A 26,113-nucleotide genomic window follows, 5' to 3' on the forward strand; every position below is an offset into this window, starting at 1 on the left:
GAACTTTTTTTTCCTCACAGCCAGGTCCATCAATGATTTTCCTAGCAAGAGCAACACTTCTGACAACTTCTGCCAATTCTACTCCATCTCTTTCAAGGACAAAACAGTATGTTTACCAATTCTTCCAGGAATTAATTTACTCTGTTTGCCAATATCTCCAAACTATACAATATTAGGTCTGCCAGGAATTTACTTTGTAAGATGATCTTGCCAGGGTGATATTGCAGATTTACGTATCTTCAGACAAGCAGGATTCTGAACCTTCCAGTGATTAAGAGAATGCATTTATAGATATACACATTATGTGCTCAGTACTGACTCTTCAGGAGTCAATGATGCTTTATCCTGAGATTTTTGTACCTGGTCTCATTAAGTTGTTAGGCCAGTAAAATTTAGCTGGGCTTGAAACAGTCTGTGGTGTTATTTGGTAAATAAATTGTCAGATAACTGCAAGTTTCTGATGCAAGTAACACCAGACATGGAATTCAACTGGCACTGGAATGGGCACCAGTACTAAACCTGAAGAACAGCATGTAAAAAAATTGCTTAATCAATAGATCAATTCTGTACTTATTTGCTTTTTTTCCTTTGGTATTTTTTTCTATAGGACCTGCAAAACCAACCAACTAATACCTTCGAAGTGTAACATTTGAGAATACAATTTCAGGAATCTTAAGGAATAAGAAATACTGACACAATTAAGTATTCTGTATTTGGATACTGTTCTCAATGTTTGCTATTTATATGATCATGTGGCCTTTCAAACTTTGGCACAAAAAATGTTCTGCAAAACACTAACAGCACTATTCAATTCTGAAGGATGAACTCTTGAAATGGTTCCTTTAAGTTCATGTCATGTCAAATTCTGGTTTAATACAGATTGTCCATATGTGTAAACATATACTACCCATGCATTATGATTTTACATAATCTCAGATTTCTATTGAAACTTTTCCTAGAAATAATTCTTCACTATTGACACCAACAATGAAATAGACAAACGGTTCATAACAAAAATCTTGACAGAAATGGCTGAGATCAGTATTTTGTGCAATAAATCACATTTTACTCTGAAGCTATTTACTAAATTCAGATGACTGCCCAGTCTAATTTATATAACCTACCTTGCTTAAGTAGCCAATACAAATTCTTTCAATTTCCATAAACATCTGAACTGCTGATTCTTCTCACAAAACTAACTAGATCAGTACTCACACCCCTACACTTGTCCCTGTTAAAAGTTTCTCTGTACTAATGATTTTATTCTGACATCGTTTCTTCTCACATTCCATCATTAGAGCTCCTTGGAATGCCATCTCACAGTCATCACTATCACTCCATGTGGGACTGTTACTGTGAGTCTGTTTCTCATCTATTCTCACACCTTTCCAGGATGAAGTTCATGGGTATTATCCTCACTGTGCACCCTGTTAATTCACCACACACAGGGTACTATTTCAGCTGTAGTTAGAGAGGAATATTATTCCACTGAAGAAGAGCATTATGGCACTAACTGGGGATACAACTTTTGATGCCCCAGCAGCTTTTACAGGTAGAATTATTGTATGCAAGTCTCCAGCATTGGCATGATAAAGCACTCCTTGCAGAACAGTCCCCTTTGAAAAGGGCGTGCTGTGGGGTTTTGGTTTGGCTTTTTGAATTTCTGTTTCTCTTTTCTTTTTTCCGAAGATGTGCCAAACATGAAGAAAAACGTTGTTGAAGATTCTGATGAGTCATTTTAGGAAAGAATGGATTAAAAAAAAAAAAAATCCATTTACAGTTTTATGGATTCATCCAGATTCATAGTACAAACCTGAACCTGATTTTTCCTGGTGTTGACTGAGCAACCACCAAGAACCACCAAGAACTCCCAGGTCCCACACTGTGAATCCTTTTGGAAATAGATTGATTGCACTAGAACTGCAATCAAATCTGCCTGAAGTCTGAAATTTTACACTCAGCTTAACAAAATTTTTTGCTCTTTGGATTTTGAGCGCCACCAGTTTTGTATTTCGAACCTGTGCTGCTTGCCAGGCCAAATATTTAGGTTCAATTTGTGGCAGAGAAAAAGCATGATTTAAATGACTAGAAAGATGTCAGGATGAATTCCTGGGAAGCCAAATGGATATACTTAGCAGTGCTATTACTACATCAGTTATTTCAAACTGTATTTGTTACACAAGACAAGAGAAAACTATGATTTCTAGTACAAGTTCAACTCCATCTTTACAAATCAGTGCACATGAATAGGATTTTTAGAAGTTTTAAGGTGAAAAACACAATATTAAATAATAACAATACTGACCTACACAATTCAGGAAAGAGGGTGCCTAGAGGTAAGGAAGTATTAAAGAGCTGCCCTGCATATTGGAAAACTACTCTTAGAAGCTTAAGTAATTTTTCTACAAACATGGACATCAAGCCTCATCCTGCAGTTTGAAGTGTAAAAGAATGTCTTTCATCCAAGAAGAAAATCACTGATCTTTGAAAAACAGAAGATCTGAAAATCCATACAGTATATCATAAAAATTAATTTGAATGGAAAAATCCTGGGGCATATAATTTCAATAAAATCATTATACAACATGAGTGTAAAATACTTGCTGGTCTGCACATGCACGTAACTGATTCCTTACAGATCAGTCCTGAATAACTGAGCTAAATTCATGCTTGACAACTTCTTACAGAAATGCACACTAATGTGGACATTTCTCCAAAATTATTAATGTGATTGCTTTCAGAGGCAATGTTCTGGAAGAATAAATTCAACATGACACAGAGGCTGGTTTTTTATGCCTACAGTAGTGATTGCCACCCTTTTAGATGTGCCCAAGCCAGTGACGCTGCAGCTGACAGGAATATCAATAGCAGCAAAGCACTGCAGACCCGGGGTTCTTCAAGGCCCAGGTCCATGCTGAGGTTTTGCTTCCACAGCCACAGGTACAAACAATGAGGGAGTTGCTCTAAGGAGACCTACAAGAACATTTACACCATCCCCAGGTACAACAATACAGCCATATCTCAGTTAATTAAACTCTCATAGCACGTTCAAGATAAAATCACAAACAACAAACATTCTGTTTTCTAAACAATCCTCTGTTGAAATCTATGTTCATGACTTTTTCTTCCCAAAAATAGTTGTTTTGTAACTCTTTGGAGGAAATATATGCACATAGATTGAGGCAGCCAAGTATTATTACTCCCATGAATTATAGGAACTTTCAGACACCACCAGTATCATGGGCATAACTTGATTCAGCATAGCTGCAGTAAAGAAAACCAAAACGCTGCAATAGCTATGTAGCACAGCTGTTCCAAATTTTACATTAATTTACACATCACAGAGGAGACAAATTTTCCATCTTCAAAAAGCCTATTTTTCATTTCCTTGTAGAAAAATAAAATTATTTTTATATTCAGAAAACTGGAGAAAGCTTTTCTGAGTAAGCAGTGAGGGCTTTGGGGGCAGGGTGTGCGTGATGTAGCTTGTTTGAGGATTTTGGGTTTGTTTTTAAATAAGTTCCATAAGCTTCAGCTGAGAAGTACTGGCCACATTTTAATGTAATTTAACCACTTCCTTGAGGAGTAGGGAGTGACTGGCCCCAGAACCCTGTTGCTGTTAGCCCTTTAAGGGGACAGGACTCTCACTGCTTCTGACACACTGATTCCTACAAATATTCTCCCTGTCCCACCATCCTGCCTGGACTGGTGATAGAGCTGAAGGCAGCAGACAAGCTCTCTGTTCATTGTGTATAAAAGCAGCACGTGGGTTTACAGAGTCTGTCAGGAAATGCTGCAGTAAATTCTGCTCATTCCTTCCATTTCTTTAGTCTTTTTAGCTTCTATCTCTAATCAACCTTTTCCTTACCTTAGTTCAACTATCATCACTGTTCAAATATTTCTCCTAATCACGCAAAAGGCTAACATAGAAACTTAACTCTTGGTTTTTTTTTCTTACAATACACTAATTAACTTCAGTTTTTAAATTACTTGATTATCTATACGATTAGAAATGTTAAGAGAATAGTTGTATTTGAATTAATTCACAGGCTTTGTAAGCACATGCAGAGATAGCCTGCAGCCTCAATGTTGATTTTATAGCAAAATGCACCCAACATATGCAAAGGTAGTAAATAATTAATCAGTCATAAACATAAGTAAGAAGAGTAGCTCCTACTAAAGAAAATATTTGTCTATAGCTAGCATGTGATGAATTCCAGAAGACCAGGCAGTCCAGACCATCCTGCCAAAAAAAAAAAAAATCCAAAATTTCTGATATTACAGTATGATCAAAACTAGGTAAAAAGTGGGTTGATAGTGTAAGTCTTTGAGAACAAAGTGTTTGCTCAACTCCTGATATTGTTTCATAGTGCACAATCAGGAAGTAATAATCACAATTAGTAGATAAATTATTTACCTTGCGTGGACTGGTCAATGGCTTTTCTTTTTCTGCTATGACTATTATAGTTAAGTCTTAGCTCTTGGCTATATTCATTCAGAGTTTCTCTTGAGTCATAAGATTGCCTTTGCTTTCCACCATCTTCACTTTCATCTGAGGAACTTGTGTAAGTTAGATCCACTTCATGTTTAACTTTAGACAGTGGCTGGTACGGTTTGCAGTCCATCTGCTCCATCTCTGATTAAATAGGCTCAAAGTCATGAAAACAAGCCACTGGAATGCCTTAAGGAAACAGTCCTGGAAAAAAAAAAAACAACAACAATAATCCATTTCAGACCTAATATATACTTTTAGGTCACAAGGGTCCAATTTTATTTTTTATTTATATAAACCAATTAAATTCCATTAATATCACTATAATCCAGGAAAGAAACTGAACATGTAACATTTTACTGTTTCAGCTTTTTAAAATAGAATTAAAATAACAACTACTTGAAGGAAAAAATTAAAACCACATCTTAAGCACTGTCCTATTAGACCAAGCAATAACTGTATCTTATGCATAAAATACATTACAGCAACTTCTATTCAGTATCAAAGCTAAGATGGAACAGTTACTATTTCTCTAAAGGGATGCATATTCATCTTAAGTGAAAACAACATTTTATGTCTTTTAAAATATGAAGCCTAGAAAGCAGAAAGTTCACTATTTTAAAGTATTCTCCTGTAAATTACATTGCATCTAATCAAGAATAAGACTTCAGACATTAGAAAACCACCAAACTTTTTAAAAATAGAAATATACCCCCTTGTTACTCTAGAAGAGCATGCAATGCTTCAGAAAAGGACATTTTCTTTTAGATTCTGAGGACATTTCAACAGGAAGAAGCTTCTACCCTGCAGTACAACCCTTTTTCTTCCCCTCCATTTCCCATCTGCACTCCTGCCCACACGGGGCCTATACAAATCCTCAGTGGAAGCTTCCAAACTGCAGCTTGAGTTTCGTGTATGTACTTGTATGACAATGTTCAAATCCAATATCCTTAAAATCAAGTGCATTGTGGCTGCATGTGCAAGTGGTGCACCTGTCCTGTATCTCTGCCTTCATTAAGCTGTTTCCATCACCGATTTCAAGACAAACTCTGGGATGAAATAACAGGCATTATGGCACAGCTTTTATAGCAGCATGGCTCACAAACAGAGCTCTGTTTGGTTTGGTCATTTTTGTTGTTTTCTTTCTAGATTAGCAGATATTATTAACCTAGAAAAACAAATGTAACAAAAAAAGGTGCCTGTAAACATTATTGCTAGAAAACAAAAAACCCCCATGGAAGCTCAAAGAGATTTTGCTTAGTTAGAAAGCAATTTCTCACAGCTTCTTAATGATTTTAAGGTCAGCAGCAAAGGGAAATAAGTTTAATACTGAGCTTGATATCAGCCCATTTCCCATCTGCAACAAGGACTTTTAACCCCATATACTACCAGCTGCGAGCATAAAAACAGAATCTCCAAGAGCAAAACATAAAAAGTGAAAACACACTAAAGGTAAACATAAAAACCCCACAGAAAGCACTTTCAAGAGAGCTAAAGAGATGATCAACTTCTGAAACTGTCTGAACGTTTGAGACACAGCTGGTGGTACTGCCAAGGTGTTCCAGAACAGCAAAACTTCATCTCCTGCTTGTGTGACCTCCCAATGCTTTTGAAAGAATCACTTTCGTGAGCAGGAGTGGAAAACACTACACATGATGTGAAGAGGGAAGAAGGCATCTAACATTTCTCTAAAGGGAGAGAAAAACAAAATCCAGACCCTCAGAACCCCTGGAGGGAAGAAGTGAGACAGACCATTACAGCAGAAGTAACACTGTGGAGTGCATGCCTTGCTTTCTTTGCTTTCTCCAGGTTTCAGGAGGTTATCTGGAGAAAGAGGTTAAAGACATGTCTTTGCTTGAAACACTAAATCTCAGGGAGTTATAGCCCTTCAGAAACTAATGGCACCTGGATAAAGAGCTCTAGTATCAAAAAAACCCCAAACAAACCCAAACAAAAACCAACTCATACCTCCTACTCAACAAAGCAGGCTTGAAAGCACCTAAGTCAACAAAAAACCTCTTCGAGAGAGACAGAACCAAAAAGATGAACCAAGGAGCTGCCAGAGAGCAAAGCCAGCTGACAGTGTGTCATGGGGCTGCAGCCCTGAACAGGGACTGCACTTTGGGTTGATTGCACTGCATCCAGTTGGTAATAAGATGCTTCTGTAGACAAGTTACTACTAAGTAATACTTGCTTCTCCAAAGCTATTTGCTTAAATAATTTACTGTTATTTGCCAAGACTGCCTATTATTGTCTCAGTTCAGTATTTATTCTGTGAGCTGCTTTAATAGAGACAGAAGAACGCAAAGGGGCCGTGACTTACAAGCACAGAGCTGGCTTAAAAGATGAACTGACGACTCTGTAGAAATGGTTACTGACAGGAAAAAGCCTTCCAATATATTCTGTCTGACAGACTAAATGGAGACAAAGCTACAGAAGCCAGAGGAAAACAAGGAGAAATTAAGGGCCTCTATTAAGAAGATGCAGTAGAGAAGAAATAAATTTTGCACCAAGGCAACAAGTGCAAGCAGCCTCGGATGCAGGCAGTGCATCCTGCTTTCAAAAGTGTAAACCCATGAATCTGACAAATTTAGCTCATTACTGAAATGAGCAAATACCCCCCCCCTCACCCCCTAAAAACCAAAACACAGAAGTTCCCCATAAAAGATGCTGTGCATCTATTTTGTGGGAGGTTTCAAGTGATTTTTTTTTTAAACAAGTAATAAAAAATTATTAGGATACACAGAAACCCATAAAACTTAAGTTGCAGTAAACAACTACTTAAGGAAGATTTATTTATATTCTTTCAAAAAAAGGTTTAATAACTAAACTCTTTAGTTTGTGAGGACTGTTTGTAGCAGGAATACATTTAATGATGTTAACCAAGGCAGCAGACAGATGAAATAATGTAAGCAATTAATATTAATTACATATTCCATGTCTTCTCTTTCACTGTGGTACTTTCACTGTGCTGCCCTCTCATGTGAAGGATGTGCATTTTTTCAATTCTAAATTAATGAAACATGTACTTTAAAACTATGATTTTATTATTCCTTGTTATATAAGGACAAGAATGATTTAAAAATATGACAACATGAATATCACAACATTCCACTGCACCTGCTCAGGGATGCTACTGTTGCCATTGCCACAGGTGCCCACATTTGCAGCAGCAGGGGTGCAAAGCCCTGGCACGTGTGTGAAGCCACAGCTCAACTTTTCCCACTGTAGTTCTGACCACCAAGCCACGTCAGCACCAGGTCGGAATCCCCGTCATCTTCAGTGCGCTCAGCACAGACCAGGAAGACCGAGCATGAAGTTTTATACCCTTTGTGGTAGAGGGATGTGGACATAGACGTAATGCAGACACATCCCAACTCACCTGTCTAACTCTTCCCTCCCCGCACCAAATCCATTTTACCACAGCCGTCGAAAACTCAGCAGTGCTAAAGGCTCACACAAGGACTAAAGATACAGCACCAGAGCCTGGAATGTCACAGGAAACCTCAGCTTCCTTTCACACAGGGACCAAACTTGTGCTTCCTTTATTTTTGCTTAGGGCATTAGTGTCTCACAAACCCACACCCACCTGGGTCTGACATGAGAGCAGGTGGTAAGTAATTTCCAAGAACTGGAAAAATACTACATAAAATTTTTCATCAAAAAATGCTTTTATGCACCAGAAACACATGATTTAAAACAGATCAAATCTTCAAGCTTTTCTACAGTAAGAGATTCAGTTAAATTTAACAAATGATGGTATGGTACAATAACTTGAATTTAAACACTGGCAGTCAAATACTTTATTTCATATTTTGCTTGGAAAAATACAACACAGTAAGCAACTCAAAATGCTGAGATAGGGCAGGAGTATAAAGCATATTGCCTTGATGTTTACACAGGTTTCTTCAAATAACTGGCCCTCAAGTACCTAAACAAAACACCCAGCCAATCAATATCAAGCTGACCTTGTCAGCAAAATGATGAAGTCTCATAAAAGCTTACAGTTCCTGTAAGTGACCTTTCTATAAGTGTCTTAATGCTCTCCTCCTCACAAGTAGCACTATTTTGCCCTTTCCATCACTGTTCTGTTATTGAAAGGTTTCAAAGAATATGTAATAAAAAAAATTATAGAAAAATATTGTGTGCTGATTATACACATAAACATATAAATATATAAAATATATATTTAGGCACTGAACAGCAGGTAATTCTGAACCATATTTTAAAACAGATATCATATGCATCTTACAGTCGACTTTGTAGAAGAATGAACGACTATTAACTTAAATTTACAATAAAATACTTTTGCAAATGCAAAAAAGTAAAAAAGTTCTATTGGATAGGAAAATACCACCCTTGAAGTAATACAGACATATGTGGGATTTTTATGTATGATTTATGCAACCTTCTATGTGCACACTGTACATGTTGTTACAAACTATTTTCATCTTTCACTTACATCAAGATCCTCTCCCCTCAGCCACTCCACTTCTCTCTTCTGCTCAGATCAGCCTTCTTGCTCAGGAGCTCAGTGAGGTCAAGGTAACTGGTCATGAGAAAGGCTGTGCTGAGGCTGTTTGCAGCGCCCATCAACAGGTATTTCATAACAAAACTCACTGGATGCACTTACACTGCCCAGAGGCTCCGTGTGCCGGCACAAGCGGCTGCAGCTGCCCAGACCCCGGAGGAGACTCTGGAACCCACAGCTCGGTGCCCAGCCACCAATGCCTAACAACAAACTCCTGGTTAGGGTGAGAACCCATAACCCCCTGGTTTAGTGATTTGTGTATTTTAAGATGATTGCTTCCTGTTTTATGTATGAAGTCATGAATATTCATGTCCCTTAGTTAACGATGTATTAGTTCCAGAAAGTTCTGTTCTCCTCGACATCCCATTGGTTACCTCCCTTGTTCCCACCTATGTGTTGTTCCTGTTGCTTCCTTTGGCTTCAGCCCTGCCTCCTTCCCTTTGTCCCATTGGCTGTATCCCTTATCCCCGCCTTTCCATCCCTCAGTATAAAATCCCTGAACGCGCCGATATTTTTGTCTCTTCATCGCTGGTCCGTGCATGTGAATAAACCTTAGTGTGGAACCCATAGGAGGAGTCCCCTCTCTCCTTCTTTGCCTCCGGGCCTCACAGCTAGCCCAGGAGCAGCTCCCTCGGGTGAGGAGCTCACTCTCTGCCCTTTTTGGGTGAAGCTGCCGTGAACCAGAGGGTGCAGCCAGATCTCCGGGCTTCTGCAGTGGTTTTCCTGGCCATCACGCCCTCAGCTCTGCACTCGAACACAGAGGTGCCACAGAGATCACATTACTTTAATAGTGCTTTTTACAAATTCTTAACAGGCTGCTCTGATAGGGTGCCCATTTAATGAACAAATTTCCTCAGTGATTACCCACCATCAGCCCCATCAAATCACCAGTGGCACACCCAGTCGGTTTCCAGTAAGTCCAGAATTATTTAGAGAGGTCAGGTTATGATTGCTAATGAGTATCATGTAGCTGAACAGGGTCCTCCAGAAGCATACAAGATCAAAAACATGAGAAAGTGTAACCTTTGTTGGCCTCAGCTAATCATTATGTTTAATACTCAGATATTCCAGACTATTTAGAATTAAAATGTAATTGCAGTTATAATGCTAAAATATAACCAGGGACCTGTGCTCCTTCTCTCCTATATTTCTTTTCTTTCAACACATACCCTTATCTGAAAGCTACCATTTGCTTATTGCCTTTTCAGCCCAGTAGTTTCTGAAAATGAACAGCTAAGCAGCAATATCAGCTCTGGACTGCTGAAGGCAAAAAGAACAGCACACCTTTATTCTGCAAGTCTTTCTGAAATACAAAACTATAAAATATGAAAGGCAAAACAGAGCAAACACTCTTGATTTAAACCTTTGAGAAATGCAATACCAAGGAGAAAAGGTAAAAACATTCTGACCTTGTACATACCTTCAAAAAATATATCCCTCAAATATTTGTCTAGAGATTATAAACAAAAGGAAGTCCCTTTAAGTTCTGTCTTACAGAACACAGCAAGGAAGATACCAGCTGAAGGAATTGAGCAGCATTAGAGCAGGAAGAAATAATGTTTCTATGTGATACATGGAATTAGATACTATGAAGAAATACGGAAAATCTGCCTGGAGTCTGGAGGATGGAAGCAGACAGTACTTTTCAGTGGAAGGAAAAATCTCATACTAAAAATCAAGAATGAGTAGCAGAACGCAGTCCCTAGAAGATGGAATGAAGAAACAGAATTTAAAAAAAAGTCTTCCAAAATTCATATGAACATTTTCTGTGGATCATAAAGTATTAACACATCAAAAGATGTTTGAAGATGAAATAAGGATGTATGGATCAGTAGGTACAACATGTCCAGTATTTATGAGGGAATGAGTGAGATTGTGAAATGTTGAGACACTGTTATTCCTGCAGGTGGACTATATAGCACCTCTTAACAAGAACAGATGCACAGATAAAAGATGACAATCTTAGAATATGTTTTTTAACGTATCTTTCTAAATCAGATATGTAGATGCAAACTAGAGCTTTCAGGGCCATGCTATGGGTTTAACACACTCCCTAGAGAATGTGCTCTTTTAACTTTTGGATGGATTACACTGGCTCATACATTTACATGTCATTGTGATAGATGCAAGTGGAATAAGATTCATTTTCACATTTAATGATCTTAATTTAAAATTAGTCAAAGTCTAATTTAATTCTAGTTAAAGTAATTCTAAGTGTTGTCCATTATATCTGAAGTTTCAGAGAGAAAACTGCAGATTAAAACTGCAAAGAAAGTCAGGTTGTTGCAGTATTTTGTGGCATATGGTAAGACTGAAAGTGATCTTAAAAACATAAGTTATGTCAGCTACTCAACTGTGATACAGAATTCTTGGCCAACACATGCCCTTCACTTTACTTGGAGAATTGCCACTGACTGTAAGAATCACACAAGTCCCTAATGTCTTCTTTGGAAACTCATTTGATGTTGCTGAGATTCAAGGACAAAAGCTCAAGTTCTACTGCTGTGGGACACAGTATGTTCACGATGCAGGGCGATATATCCTGGGCAGGTTCAGAATTATCTCCTGAACATGAAGTCTTTCTGAAAAGCTGTACTTTAGGAAATACAATTCCTAATTACATTGCAGAATAACTCATAGTGTGAACATTTTTTCATTTTAAAAAATAGAAACACTGTGAACACCCTCCCACCACCTCAACACTTCAACTAGGAATCCTAAAGAACATGAAAAAGTCTTGGCTTAAGTGAAACTAGCCAAGTGCTTGATATCTACAGATTTGGTCCCTAACACATGGTCAAGTCATCTACTGCCTTTTCAACTTAATTCCTAACTGTATGGCAGGGACAATATACAGAAGGAGATAAAAAAAGTCTGGCCTATATGAGAGTGTAGTTTGAGACTACAGGAACATATATTCCAATATGGATCTCCCAGAATGATTTTTTACTCCAAGAAGGATGTGTGGTCAAAGCTGTTAATTCCTTAGTAAAATATATTTTAAGAAGACAATAGAACTAAAGGAACGTTCCCCCTCACATTCAGGAATGCCTGGGACAACTGAGTTTCCTTGCATTGTACCAGACATTCCCAAAACACCCCAGGCACTTCCTTGTACTAAACACATCCACATGAAGTGTTAAAATGCTTGCCAGTGGAAGCTCAGGTTGTTCTCCACTGTTGTGATTACTGCTCTGTTGACAAGAGCATATTTTTGCATTGTAAAGACCTAAAATTAGAATACTCCACTTACTAGTTGAGCTCTATGAAAATACAGTTGAATGTTGGTGCTCTTCTGAACTAAAGAGGCAAATACTATAAAAATATTTGTATGTGTGTGTATATATATCTGCACTGCTCTAATTTGTCTAACAATACAATACAATACTGAGGTGTACATGCACTTGTGCATATGCAGGTAGGAGAAATGGATTCTTTGTTTCATCTAGGAGTAACTTTGGATGGTGCACTGTTTTAAAATACACTGGCACCTGGCAAGTGGTATCATTTGTATGTGACAAGAAAATTGAATTGTGCTTTGGTTATTTTTTGATAATGCAAATTGGCACAGCCATCAAATTGAGATAATTATTGCTATGTCTCTTTTCCAACTGTGTGCTTAATTAAGAAGACCCAGTAAGGCTTAATTAGAAAAAAAGTAATTGTTAAAATCGGGTTTAGCTGCTCAGAGATCATAAAAATTGAAAATTACATGTTCTGTGCAGATACTATTAATTTTTTGAGGCACCAATTTAAATTTTATATCACAATAAGCTTAACACATGAGAGTAATTTACAACGCATGGATACCGTGGAACATCTAAACTACAGTTCAAGTATTAGATTTTCACTGATACTAGGATGCCTTGGCAATGGTGTTTAAAAACATTCAGCTGACAATTTTTTCTTCATGTTCACTTTCCCTGTTTTTAATTAGAATAATGGAAGTCTTCTTTAAGCAAACTAGACATTCACCAGAGTATTTATGGACTATCAAAGCATACGAACAACTCTAATAATCATCACATTTGATGAGACAAAAGATTTCATCAATTGACATCACAGTAAACAAAGTCAGTTTCCTGGTAGATTCCCCACCCCCTCCCCAGCATTAGGAGTTGTTGTGTCAGATCTCAAGGAGCCTTAGCAATTTTCATTTCCCTTTGCAATACCAAAAAACCCACCTACTAAAAATCTCTGAAACGAAATGTTTTTGTTTCAAAAAACAGCTCCCGACACTCAGTTGAAGTTTGCTAATGGGACACATTATCTTAAATATTATTAGCATCTCTTTAGTATTGTCCACTTCTCAGATTTCATGTGGCTTATTCATATTTAGATTGATGACCTTTTTGGAGTAATTTATTTTTGTTACATTTTAGGATTTCTAGAAGCAGCACTGATTCAGCAACTTGTTTTATTTCCAGCAGAGGCTCACAACGTTGGTGCACTTACAGTAGGCATAGGATCTATAGTTTAATGTCTTGCAACTATTCAGATTTTCAATTAAGTTATCACAGCAGTGCTAAGAAATTTTTTGAAACCACCATTAATTACTGCACACAGAAAGTGAACTTTTCAGTCTTTTCCTAAATAGTTTTCTTCTGCTCTTCTAACTCCGGGAAGAAATACCATCAAGTATTATGCAGTTTTGACATCACCCACTAAGTTAAAACTTGAAAAGCTTTTCAAGTATTTGAAGTACTTTTTGCAAGAAGACCTGACTACTGCCTGACCACAGGACCAACATCTGCTTCACCTTCATCTGAAGCATCACTCAGGCTGCTATTCGTGTGACTGACACCATCATTCCTGAGAAGTGATCTTTCTGTTCCTTTTCTTCTTGCTTTGATGTCTGTCAAAGTATTCAGTGTCTCCAAGTGCCATTGTTCTGACAAGCAGACCCTCCCAGTGGACTTGTACTATATACTGTGACTCCCAGAACCGCTATTATTTGAGCTGGTGTCAGATTGATTTTCTTTCTGTTCATGATAGTGCTATGATCTTGCAGGGTTGAAATTACTGCTGATTTATGCCTTGATGCAACCCCTGGAGAACTGGCTTGTATCAGCATGTCACCTGTGAAAAGGTACATTTGAATCCTCAGAGATCTTTTTAGTGGAACCTTTGTTCTCATTTCAATAGAGAATCCTTTGTAATGACTGTTTGCTAGAAATTTCTCCTGCAAGTACCAAGAGTCTTCTGTAGTGCAAACTGGAAGTATATTATGCATCCATCCATTTTCACCAGTTTGTGAAGCCTTCTTGGAAGAGATTATTTTAATTTGTCCATCTAAAACTTCACAGTTTTTGCAAATTGATTATACCATTTTTTTTAGTACTCTACAAAGAAAATGCAGGTAGTGCTGGCACTGAAGAATGGGAGTATTTCCCAGCTGTATTCCCAAAGGCTCAGCTACATCTGGGAATGGCAACAGACTGAAAACATACAAACATGCCTCTAGTGTGTTTGTGGAAGATTACTGCCTTTTATGCTCAGGCCTTCTTTTTTTCAGACTTGAGAACAGCAAAGAGTATCTATTGTTTAAGCATTATTCACATTTTTACATATTCTGCCTATTAGCATGACAGACAGTTTTTGCACTCTCATTATGAATAGCTTCTTGACTACATCTTTGTGAGCTGTTTTCCCAGAAAAATGGGGAAATAGTGTCTTCTGCAGAAAAACACTAACAGGGAGGCAAAGATTTTACATTTAAGCAATTCTAATAAGGCAAATTGCAGTTGAAATAATCTTCCTGTTCTTACCATCAGTCTCTGAAATACTAATTTTTTATGTTTTTACTGTTGGTAGAGCTGTTTGCCCATGTCTTTCAGTGTAAGTGCTTCTCGTACAGATACCGTCCTTTCTCCTAGTTCAGGCTGCACTGTCCCCAGTATCCTTTTCAAGAGCGACTGAAGCAGCCATTTCTTTTTTTGGAAACTGGCATTTCTGCAATAACCAATTCCAGTTCAAAAGTAAATGGGACTCTGCTGCAACTGCTTCTTCCAACTAAGCAAGAAATTAAACAGAGGCGTGTAAAAACCAAGCGGTCCTACTCTCTTGTTTGAGTGTTGGCAGGCATGAACCTTCACAAAGAAATCAATGTCTCTGATCCCCACAGACTGCCAAGTGAGAACGACATGACTACAACCACACCATGGGTACATAAAATAGGAAAAATTAAACCATGCTACACTTCAGTTTTTCAAGTAAGTACTCAAAATTCTCAGCTACTTGAGCTCTTATATATCTAATAATTACTATCGCTACGACCACCCTACTTGGCAAGAACAGTGTCTCCTTAGCACTTGTACAATGACTCCTTTTAGCTCAGCTCCCTTCCTTCAGCTGAGAAATCACAGCAAGGAGAGAGAGAAGGATGAAACTGAAATATGACTCTTGTCTGTTGCTTTTATATATGTATACACATATGTGCACACATCTATCTCTACTAGCTGCATTTAAAAAAACAGAATCATTATCCTTGTGGATGACAATTCTGCCCATACTAATTCTATTTACATGGGGAGCACTGTAGTGTACTTTTAATGTGAAGCTGTGTTTCTCTCACGAGCAAGGAAAATGTCACCTTCCTTTCCCAAAGCACCAAAAGACTCCTTTTATTGTCACAGAACACAATTATATGTTAGAGCTCTGCTGTCTCTTTCCAGCCAACAAGGCAAGAAAATGACCTTTCTTTAACCTATGCCTGAATTGCATTATGTTTGGTTCAGTGGATATCCTTTTTTATATTCTCCCGTATCAAATACATCCATACTGAGGTTATGAAATGGGCACCTGCCTTTCACATCTGCCAGTGATTTAATTTTTTCCAAAAACTTGCTTTCAGTTGAGGAGGGATGTTAACTCTCATCTCCCATTTCATATCCTAGTTTGCAACATTTGTAAATACCTGAAAACACTCAAAGCTGCAAAGACACTGCCAGCAGAATTTGGTTATTGGCTGCTGCATTTTGCCCCATGACATGATCATGTAAAAGGTCAGGAAGAAATATGCCATCCATACTCACTCGCTGTGTACCACACTGTGACCCTGTGCAGAATGACAATGCCTTGAAACCGTCCCCATATTTCTTCCCCATTCTGTGAAGCAACCTGCATTTCTGGTCTGTCTTCATTTATGGGCAGGTTGGTAATGAAAGGAGAGAGACATTCCCAGCACAGGTATCTCAACTGTGCTTTGGTTTATATGCACAAGATGCTGGGGGAAGCAGAAAAATGCAGCTGTGACATTAATAAAGTAAGCCAGTGCTGATCTGCACAAGAGAACAAGTCAGCAGGGGAGGATTTGTAAACATGATGCTAAATGACAAATATCATTGCTGAAGAAAATTATGCTGTACAGCTTCACAGAGTATTATTTTTAAAATTAAGGAAGTTCAGAGACAAAAGAAAACCACGCAAATCATTACTTACACACATAACTCATATCTCAAGTAGCCAACTAAATAGGCTCCCCTAAAAAACATTTGGCATCACTGCTGATCTGGAGGCAATTCTAAATATGCATTTCAGTGCTTTTAGGTGCAGAGGAGTTCTAAGGTTCAGCAATTTGTTATGTGACAAGGTTTATGTCAACTGTTATTAAAGATGACTCATATTAATGTAACTGCTCTAAGAAGAAAAGTTGTGTAGCCTAAGGATACCTTCCTAAATGCTACCATTTTAGCAGCACTCTGTTTTAACTGCAGACATGCACCAGAGACAGGCTGGGAACATACATTAACCTTGTGAAGATCATCCTTCTCTTAAAAGCTTATGTCTGATTTTCTGCTATTACATTACACTGAAAATGGAAAGTGCCAAACATTCAAAACAAAATGAAATAGTCATTTCTTGTTCTGTAGTTAAAGAAATCTCTGTATACAGTCAAAGACCAGTTTAAGACCTTTTAGGAATTGACTGTGAAGTAAGGATAGGACCTCCATTACCAGTAACGATAAAAAGACATGAGAAATGTCTGCACTAATTCCTCTGAAGCAGACCAAATGAAATACAGCTTCATGCGCACCTACAGCAGTCTCTGTAAAATTAAGGAACGAAAGTGCATTGTTCAAGATAAAACAAATAAAAAACCCCAGCTAACCAACCTACCACAACAAAAAACCACAAGCAAACCAAATGAAAAACAACCCCCAACCCCACGCCAAATCACTGTAGCTGCACAGCATGATCCTCTTCACACAAGGACAAGTCTGCAGATACTCCCAGAGCACAATTTCTGACACAATCACGTATTAAGCACCTAGCTCTCGGGTGGTGGTATTTGTTTGTGGTTTTTACAAACACATGTAAATCTTCTGGCTTCAAAAATACTGCATGTGAAAGAGTTTTAAACTAGGCAAATTTTTAGCTCCTAGAAAAAACACAGAAATTCCTTACACACATAGAATCTACTTATATTTTTATATCATATCCTTGTAAAATTACAAGGAACTCAAATCTGTAGTCTGAACTATAAACACTACCAGGAAATCTGATACCAAAATCAACAAAAGACCTTTTCCTCAGTTCAGCTCCAACAATTCCCAAACTCATTATTAAATAGACTTTCAGCTGTTTTCATCAGGATTGAAGACCTAATCACAGTTAAATAAAAATCAAACTCTTGTTCCTGCTCCTACACACAATTCTTACAACAGTCAACCTTGAATTACATGTGGTGACGCTGCTGCCAGAAAACCACGACAGAAATGAAATGGCTCTGGTTCATGCACTGTTCTATGGGGGCTTTTCTGAGAACAGCAGAATCTGGTTGCAGGGTGACATCCCAGCTGGAGCACTTGATAGGGGAAACAATCATCAGTGGCTTCAGCTGATCTATATTAGCTGATCCATTCCCATTTTAGGGAACGGGTCATTGAATGAGCATGACAGAGGAAGCATCATTTTTAAAAAAAAGAAAGTAAACAGTGAACTTGTTACTGGAAATTGCTGAATAGTTGGAGGAAGGAAAAAAATGTAATCAGTAGACTAAAAGAAAAGAGAATTAGTTTCAATTTTATTTCTGCAGTTAGTGGAACATTAAAAAAAAAAAAGAAAGCTAAAACCAACCCAACAAAAAATTTAAGCTATCACTACACCAAGTTTTATGTAACAGATATTGTTGCCTGGTAATTCAATTACACCACTCAATTCCTCTAAATAAATTCAAGGATGAGCACACTTACAGAACTGGACTAAGAACTGTAAGGCTCGCCAGAACCATTTCCAGGCATTACTACATTCAATACCACGATGGCCAATGTGCTATCTCTGACAGAAGGACACAGAAGTATTTCTACTTTGATTTCCTCCAGCTTAATTAGGACTTTTTAAAGTTGCTTTGCCTTTAATTCCTAACACATTTATTATTCCTCTGCGCCTTTATTTCAATTGATCTCCAAGGTCAGTTCCATAGCCCAGGCATTTCTTTCTTACCGAAATCCTACATTTGAAAAGCCATGCCTCAACAACACATCTATGTGCGTGACTCTCTGTGAAGCCTTCTTGTTTAACACCTAAAACTGCAGATATCGAAGCTCGATTTTCCTGTAGCACTTGTGAAACTTTTTTTGTCAAGTGAAGTACCAGGAGTCTTGTAAAATCTTGTAAAGTGAAAAGGCCTTTTGTTCTTTAGCGTGACAATCCTAACTAAGTCTCTTGATTAAATACAGTGTCGAGGAACTTGGTAGGTGTTCAAAATATTGCAACACCAGTACTTTAGCAAAACCAAGAAATGAACAAATAGACTATTTTCTACTTTAGTGGGGAACAAGAGAAATTTTTATACATTAAAGAAAAGAGAAAACACAAACTGCAGCTGCAATAACCAGACATCACCCTGTAGGAATGTGAATACTGTCTTAAGAGTTTTGTAATTTACTATTGGAAAAATTAGCTCATTAAGATTAAAAAACTTAAAAGTTACAGAATTAAGGTAATCTTCAATATTGTCCTCTTAAATGTTTCAACATAAATTCTGAGCAAATAGACTGAAACTGCTGGAGTTGCAATCCTCATCACTTCATTGACTTTTAAAATTAGAAATACTTTTGTGATTTTTTTTTTTCAGGGGTGGCAAGACACGTTCTTCTAAATCTGCATTACTTCTAAGAATTTACATGCATTCCTCTAAAACTTGATGGGAGCTACACCAACACACAGTGGCATAAATGAGTTTAAACACAAACTTCATGGATTTAGCAATGTAATCCAGTGATTTCTGCTCTGCAGTTCAAATAAGACAACTAAGAGAACCATTACACTGGGAGAAACACTGAAAAAAAAAAAAGTCTTATTAGCAGCTTGAGAAGGTCCATTTTACAACCACAGATGTTTTGAGGCTAAACTACTTCAATAACTTGGCTTTAAATCATCTTAAACTGTATTACAGTTCAGAAGTAATTCAGATAAACTGTATTAGGTGAGTTTGGAATTAAAAATCCTCCTTTATCCATTCAGTAGAATGGAAGTAAGAGACAAGTGAATACTTTAGTGAAAGTGCACGGCACACAAAATGTTAAAAAGTGATTTAAGTATTCATTACTTTGTCTCGGTAACATTCAAATATTGGTGTACATCGATCACAAATTAATCAATTGACCAAAACACCAGGTAAATTTATGTCCCTGATGAGTTTAAACATAAAAGAAGACATGAGAAATTGAATTCTTATACCATAAATATCTTGGCTGAATTTGGAATGTAATCAACATTATCATATTTACTGAACGTTAAAGACTTAAATTAATGAGTACCATGTGTTTATCTACCAAATTTCAACTTGCTAATCTAGTCTGATCGTCATTTTCCAAGTCAAATGGTTATGAGAAATGCTCAATGAATGTTTAATAATGATCAAATGACTCTTTATAGCAAAACAAACAACCCAAACTTAACACAGAATACATTTTCATTAGCACATGAAAATAGGAAACAGATCTGCCAGAGATACTGGTGTTCATAATAAAAAGTAACCCATTAGTATAAATGTGTGCATTTCCTGCAATGACAGGATAAGAAAGCAATACATTTAGTGATTTGCGTGGCTGTATTTCAAAATACTAGTTCAGATTTTAGCTAATGGATACTAATACTCATTAAAAAAAAATCTTTAAAATGCAAGAATAATAAATATATTTGTGAAAAGTTATCTGAAACATTAAACATTCATGTAAAAAGTGAAGCACTCTGCCCATGAGACTTATCCTGCTCAGAAGACATGGACTGATTGAGAAAAAGCCTGAGTAATGATGGCAAAATATGAAGAAATTTCTCTGCCAATTCCCACTGACAGGGTCGCAACATTGGGATATTGTTAGTGCACAGCCTGTATCATGTGGTCCTTTTTATCAGGTCCATATTTTTCCAAAAACATAATTGAAGAAATAAAGAACAGTACTCCTGACTGCCAGGTTTTTCAGTTCAGTATCCAGACCTTTATATTCCCAACCCATGGAAGATTATTTCTGATTGAGCCACATTAAGCAGCGAACTCCACAGTTGGTTTAGATTTTGTAATTCAGAGTTCTTTTAGCAGGATTAGGTTGATCTCAGCAGAGATGCACAGATTCCTGAGAAGTTAAGGTCTCCCAGATTTAAAATAAATAAATAAATGAGTCCAAGTTAATCATCAGAAACAGCCTAATCAGATTAAGGTTGTGAACTCTGGACTACTACAGTGTTTTCCAGCAGCTTGGCATGCTTAATCCACAAATGGATAACTCAACACAAAGCATTTCTATCAAATATTTCCTTGCAAGATACTAAACCTATCATTTTGGTAAAGGAAACAAACATCTCTGCTAAATCTGATATTTAACCAAGAACTTTAAGTGAGCTATTAAGGCTGCATTTAAAAATAACATTAGCGCACATCAAAAAATTCTCCCATATTATCTATTATTTGAATTACTTTTTATGAAACATTTTCAAGAAAATATTCAATATATTTCAGGATAATATGCCTTCTTTATCTATACGGATAGTAACGGGACTAAATAGCACAGAGCCATTTCAAAACACCATTTCATTAGAAGTGGCTTGGTTCACACCACATATGGTGTAACTGCCTTATTAGCAAAGGTCATCCTCATAGTCCAATATTATTTTGTACATTTTACTTGTCAATTAAGCTTGGATGAGCACATACAGTTAACAGATTGAACAAGTTGTGCAGATGTTGCCCATCAACTCCTGACAAATGAGAGATAGGTAAGGACATATTCTTCAAAACTACAAGCAGAAATTAAGTCTGACATGGAATTCAACATAGCTTGCAGCTAAGAAAGTGCATTTTCCTTTCACAAAGAGTAAGCCATTAATACATGGCATTTGCCATAAAGTTTCAGGGCCACCTAAGTAGTCCAAACTGATGTATCTATTTATTTTACAACAAATACATAAAATTACAGATACCTGGATTTATAAGTACAAGTATTTTCTAAGTTCATGATCCCTGCTTGGCTTTCTACACCTCTGAATAAACTTCTCTGATTTTCCTGTTGCTTCACTTCCACGTGCAGCTTAACATGCAGTGTCTTCTTGTTTACCCCACCCAAACTCAGTGTTTGGAACATGTGATAATGTTCCACGTTTCAGCCCTCACAGTCTGTAAGAGAGGGTAATTTCTATTCCTGCTTCATCTGAATCATAGCATTGTTAAGGTTGGAAAAAGCTCTCAGATGATCCCGTCCATCCATTAACCCAACACTGACATGTTCACCACTAAACCATGTCCCCAAATGCCACATCCACACTTTTTTTGAATACTTCCAAGGTCTGTAATTCCATAATTTCCCTGGGCAGCCTATTTCAATGACTGACCACTGTTTCAGTTAAGAAATTTTTCCTAATATCCAATTTAAACCTTCACTGGTGTCACTTCACGCGTCGGCCTGTTCTTCACTCCCTGGGTGAAGAAACCGAACTCCACCCGGCTCCACCCTCCTGTCGGGCAGCTGTAGAGAGCTGTAAGGCTGTCCCTGAGCTGCCTTTTCTCCAGGCTGAGTCCCCGCAGCCCCCTCAGCTGCTCCTCATCAGACTTGTGCTCCAGACCTTTCCCCAGCTCCAGTGTTCTTCTCTGGACACTGAAGGAAAAAAGTGTGACAGGAGCTCTTCTGCACTAGCCCTGAAATTTACCTCAGCCCTCTGCAGAACAGCACTCTCAGCCAAGACATCCCAGGCTGGATTAATTTGCAGCAAAGCAATATGCAGGAAATTAAACTGTGTTTGTCATGGAAGATAAAACATGATCATCCATTTTACTGCACACCTCCAGAATATGAGGGTTTATCCAAGAGCTAATACTGATAAATACTGAAAAGAACCCTAATTTAGAACAAGTGTTGATTTCTTAAAAGAATGACACACAACTGAACACACGTATATCTGACTTTATGGCTATGCAAACAATATTTCATTAGTCATTTTTTCCCCAGCTATAAAGCATCACTCACATTTATCCATTAGTTTTTCATGGAAATACTCTGAACATATATTGGGCAACTTCTAATTAATTTTCACTTGTCTTCTAAGACAAGAACAAAACCATTTTTCTTCAGAACAAAACAGTTGCCTAAAAAACCCCCCTGTAAACTAGACAGCCTTTTATTCTCCAATATTACTCATTTTTCACCAGAAGTAACAGATTTAATGCCAATGAATATATGTTTAATTTCTAAATAAAAGTGTATCACCTCTCCAGTACTATCAATACAGAGCTCCTTGATTCTGAACATATTTTTGAAGAACAGTTTAAGCGGTCGTACATGTATAAATACTGCCTCAATTTTCCACTGTTCATTCTATTGCCATGAAAATTAGAGATAAACTTGAAATGTGCAGACCAGACACACTCACTCCTTCATTCATCAAAGAGCTGCCACTGACAATGGGATCATACATCTAAGTAATATAAAAGCATCAGCAGCTTTAGATTCCTTTGATAACATTTATCCTTTGTTAGTTTCTGAACAGCACCCATTACTTTATAACACTATGGCATTATCAAAGCCTATAAGAGCTATTCTGCCACAAATAATACACATTTTTCATGCCAGTCTCATCAGAAGGAGGAGACCTTCACTGTGTTTCGAAAAATATATTATAAACATCTACATGAAGTTTAAATTTCTATCAATAGGTGGCAACACTGTTATGTATAACATATGAAGCACACGTGTTTACGTACGTGCATGTGCCCAGACAATTTCTATACCCCTCCAGCCCATTTTGCTTAATTTTATTTTAAATGTCACCTGACACCATTTTCCAACAATGTACAAGTAAAACCAATCTGGTTCGTGTGATTTTTATAGAACATATGTGTGGATTAACAGGATATTTGAAATTATTTTAGTAGTTCTCCCTGACAGACTGCAAACTGTGCCAGTTGGATTAGGAGGCTAATATGTACATTTGGTGTATGATCAATAGAATACCATGGTTGCTCCTTGGGGACCAACAGATTTTTCAGGAAGATTGAGGAGTTGCTCTTGCCCCTTGTGAAGCCTAAATGGCTGCCAGGGCACTTATGGAATTTTAGGGGTGTTGAATACCTTTTGCTCGTTTGCCATCACAACCAAATTTTATATTGCAACATGCAGCAGAAAAAATTCAATTTTTGAACATGAAACTTTAAACACGGTCATCTGTTTAACGTGTCTTATGTTGAGTCTCACATCCCAAATGTATTAGTCATGTGCGGGGGAAAAAAGGGTTCTGGTTGGTGATTTAAAATTGCTACTTCACAGAAGCTCCTGAGCTACAGTCAGGGCATGAGATTCACTCGAGGTCAGAGGAGCTGCCACAGGTAATCAGAAACAGAATCTGGCCCTCCTGCCCCATCCTGAGCTTTAGCCATGAGCAGGTGTCCCCCGGCAGATCACATTGTATTCACCACAGTCAGTGAAGCCAGAGCTCTGTTAAAGCTGAGGTATCTTCACATCAGCTCAAAGCACAGTGGACTAATTAATTCACTTTCCAAATACGTTTTTTTTAAGCTTCTATCACACTGAACATGAATAGCTCTAGAAGGCCTAGTGCTACTAAACCTACAATTCTATATATGCTGTTAGTCTATAGAGAAAAGCTAAACCTTCAAAGAGGCAGGATTATACAATTGAGATAGCAGCTCAAAACACACAGATAGGCTTTTGTTATTTTCTGAAATACATTCATCTCCATTTTCAGCAGGAGCTTTTTTTTTAACTAAAGAAAAATCCAACTGTGTATTCCCAACTGATAAGAAATGAATTTTGGTGTCAATGCAATGGGAAATCTGTAGGAATTTTGATAAAATATCTTTCTGGTGGGGGGAAAAAGGCATCAAAAAGGTTATGTTGGACCATTTCAGGTACCATGGCTACAGCTGCCCAGAAAAGGCTTCCTGTGTTACCTCTTTTTGGATACTCCATGAAGTTTCAGTTTAGCAGCAATGTCACGTGCTGGGGAGGGTTCAGATATCATAAAAGCAACTTACAGATTACTTGGATAACATTCAAAGTGATATAATAATTTAAACTACTCCAAGTGTTTTGAGAAGAGTTAAAATCTATCAGGACTAACATATAAAAAAACTGCACAAACTCTTTTATAAATTTGCATACATAAATGCTGCTGTGTCTCACTACACACATAGAGACACAGCACAGTTACTCTTATTAGAAGCACTGTCTCTGCACTGCCACCAAACTTGCACAGGAACAGCATTGTTATTCTAAGAGAACTCAATAAACAAACTGAATATATGTTTTTATTGATAGCACAATGTAACCATCTCCAGGTTAAACAAACTAAACTCAAAATACGCATATGTGCATGGCAGTAACAGTTAGATTTAAAACAGTAGCCATCAATTATCTTGTCAATTACATTTCCAGCTGGTGGGAAATATTTGTTTTATTTAAAAACCAACACGTTCAGATTTAAGTTTTTCCTCCCTCTCTCCCTGCTTTCTCCTTATTCACTTGTTTTTTAAACATGACTATACATGATGCACATCCTGAGATGGCAGCATTTCAATAACAGTAAATCAGGCTGCTGTGCTTACTGAAGTTATTTTCATGTTTGCAGATGATGAAAAATGATGTCTCCCTAGGACTGCAATCCACACTACTTTGTGAAAGTAAACACATAACCTTGGTACTGCAGTAAGCTTTGGGAAAATACATTTGTCACAGGGAAACCAGGGGATTTCTTGCAGTCAGGCTGCAAAATTCCTCCTATTCCTTGTGGAATTAATTCAGATTTATACAGTTTTAGGCTGGCCATTTGTTTATTTACTGCCTCCTAGGCAAAACACTGTGCCAGGAATCAGTATGCAGAATGAGACTTGTGTACATTTTCCTCATAGACATATTTGTGTTCTATTCATGTATCTCACCCTCACTGTATAGGCAGATCAACATATCTGTTTACACCTTCCCAGAGGGCTGTTAGTGGTGATTTATGAAAAACATGTAGTAACTACTTATTAAGGTAACCCTAATAGGTTTATCAGTCATGAAAACCTACTAAATTCACCATATGTTTAGAAATATTTGCCCCATCCTCTCTGTTTTATTTCTTGCCTGCAGAGTAAGAATTATCATAATCCAGTGATAAAAGACCAAAAAAAAATTATATTGCTAGTATCTATGCAGAAATGCTCAAAGAACTACATGTAATTCAGCAGGATCATAGATCAAATAAAAATACTCCTGCAGACAAAATCTTCACAGAGAAAGAACCACACACATGCTGACTGTAATCTGGTCATTAGTTTACAGAAGAATCTGAAGTTCAAGTGTGCTATAAACCTGCACAATGTCTCAAATGCTAGCTGTTGCTTTCTAGCTTTCACTTACCTGAAAATGTACAAAATATTGTATCATTAGACAGCTCTTTACTGGCAATCCACCTGAAGATGCTCCTGAGAGTTACTCTAGAAACAAAGATGGCAGTAATTTACGCTAAAAAAAAAAAAAAAAAAAAAAAAAAAAAAAAAAAAAAAAACAAATAAGTCTCGTTTTTTTTTTTTAAGAAATTTATTATAAATTAATTTTATAAAAAAAAAAAAAATTAAAAAAATTTACAAACAAAAT

The 26,113-nt window shown here is 37.3% G+C and overlaps 1 protein-coding gene across 7 annotated transcripts in view; it reads right to left on the minus strand.

Moving 5' to 3' along the window:
* The window catches only part of TENM1 (teneurin transmembrane protein 1), an 829,870-nt gene that overhangs the window by 234,122 nt on the left and 569,635 nt on the right, over positions 1 to 26,113 (minus strand). For 6 of the 7 annotated variants that reach the window (XM_042028501.1, XM_042028513.1, XM_042028533.1 and 3 more), the window contains one exon: positions 4,418 to 4,696. In XM_042028501.1, coding sequence (XP_041884435.1) covers positions 4,418 to 4,634 — 217 coding nt within the window. In that variant the 5' untranslated portion in view covers positions 4,635 to 4,696. Of the gene's footprint in view, positions 1 to 4,417; positions 4,697 to 8,954; positions 9,148 to 26,113 lie in introns of those variants that run through there. The other variant, XM_042028524.1, reaches the window with a different exon arrangement.

The sequence above is a fragment of the Corvus kubaryi genome, unplaced genomic scaffold, assembly GCF_017639235.1.
Source record: "Corvus kubaryi isolate FWS band 111438036 unplaced genomic scaffold, C.kubaryi_AGA036_p1.0 130, whole genome shotgun sequence".
In the NCBI taxonomy this organism is placed as follows: domain Eukaryota; kingdom Metazoa; phylum Chordata; class Aves; order Passeriformes; family Corvidae; genus Corvus; species Corvus kubaryi.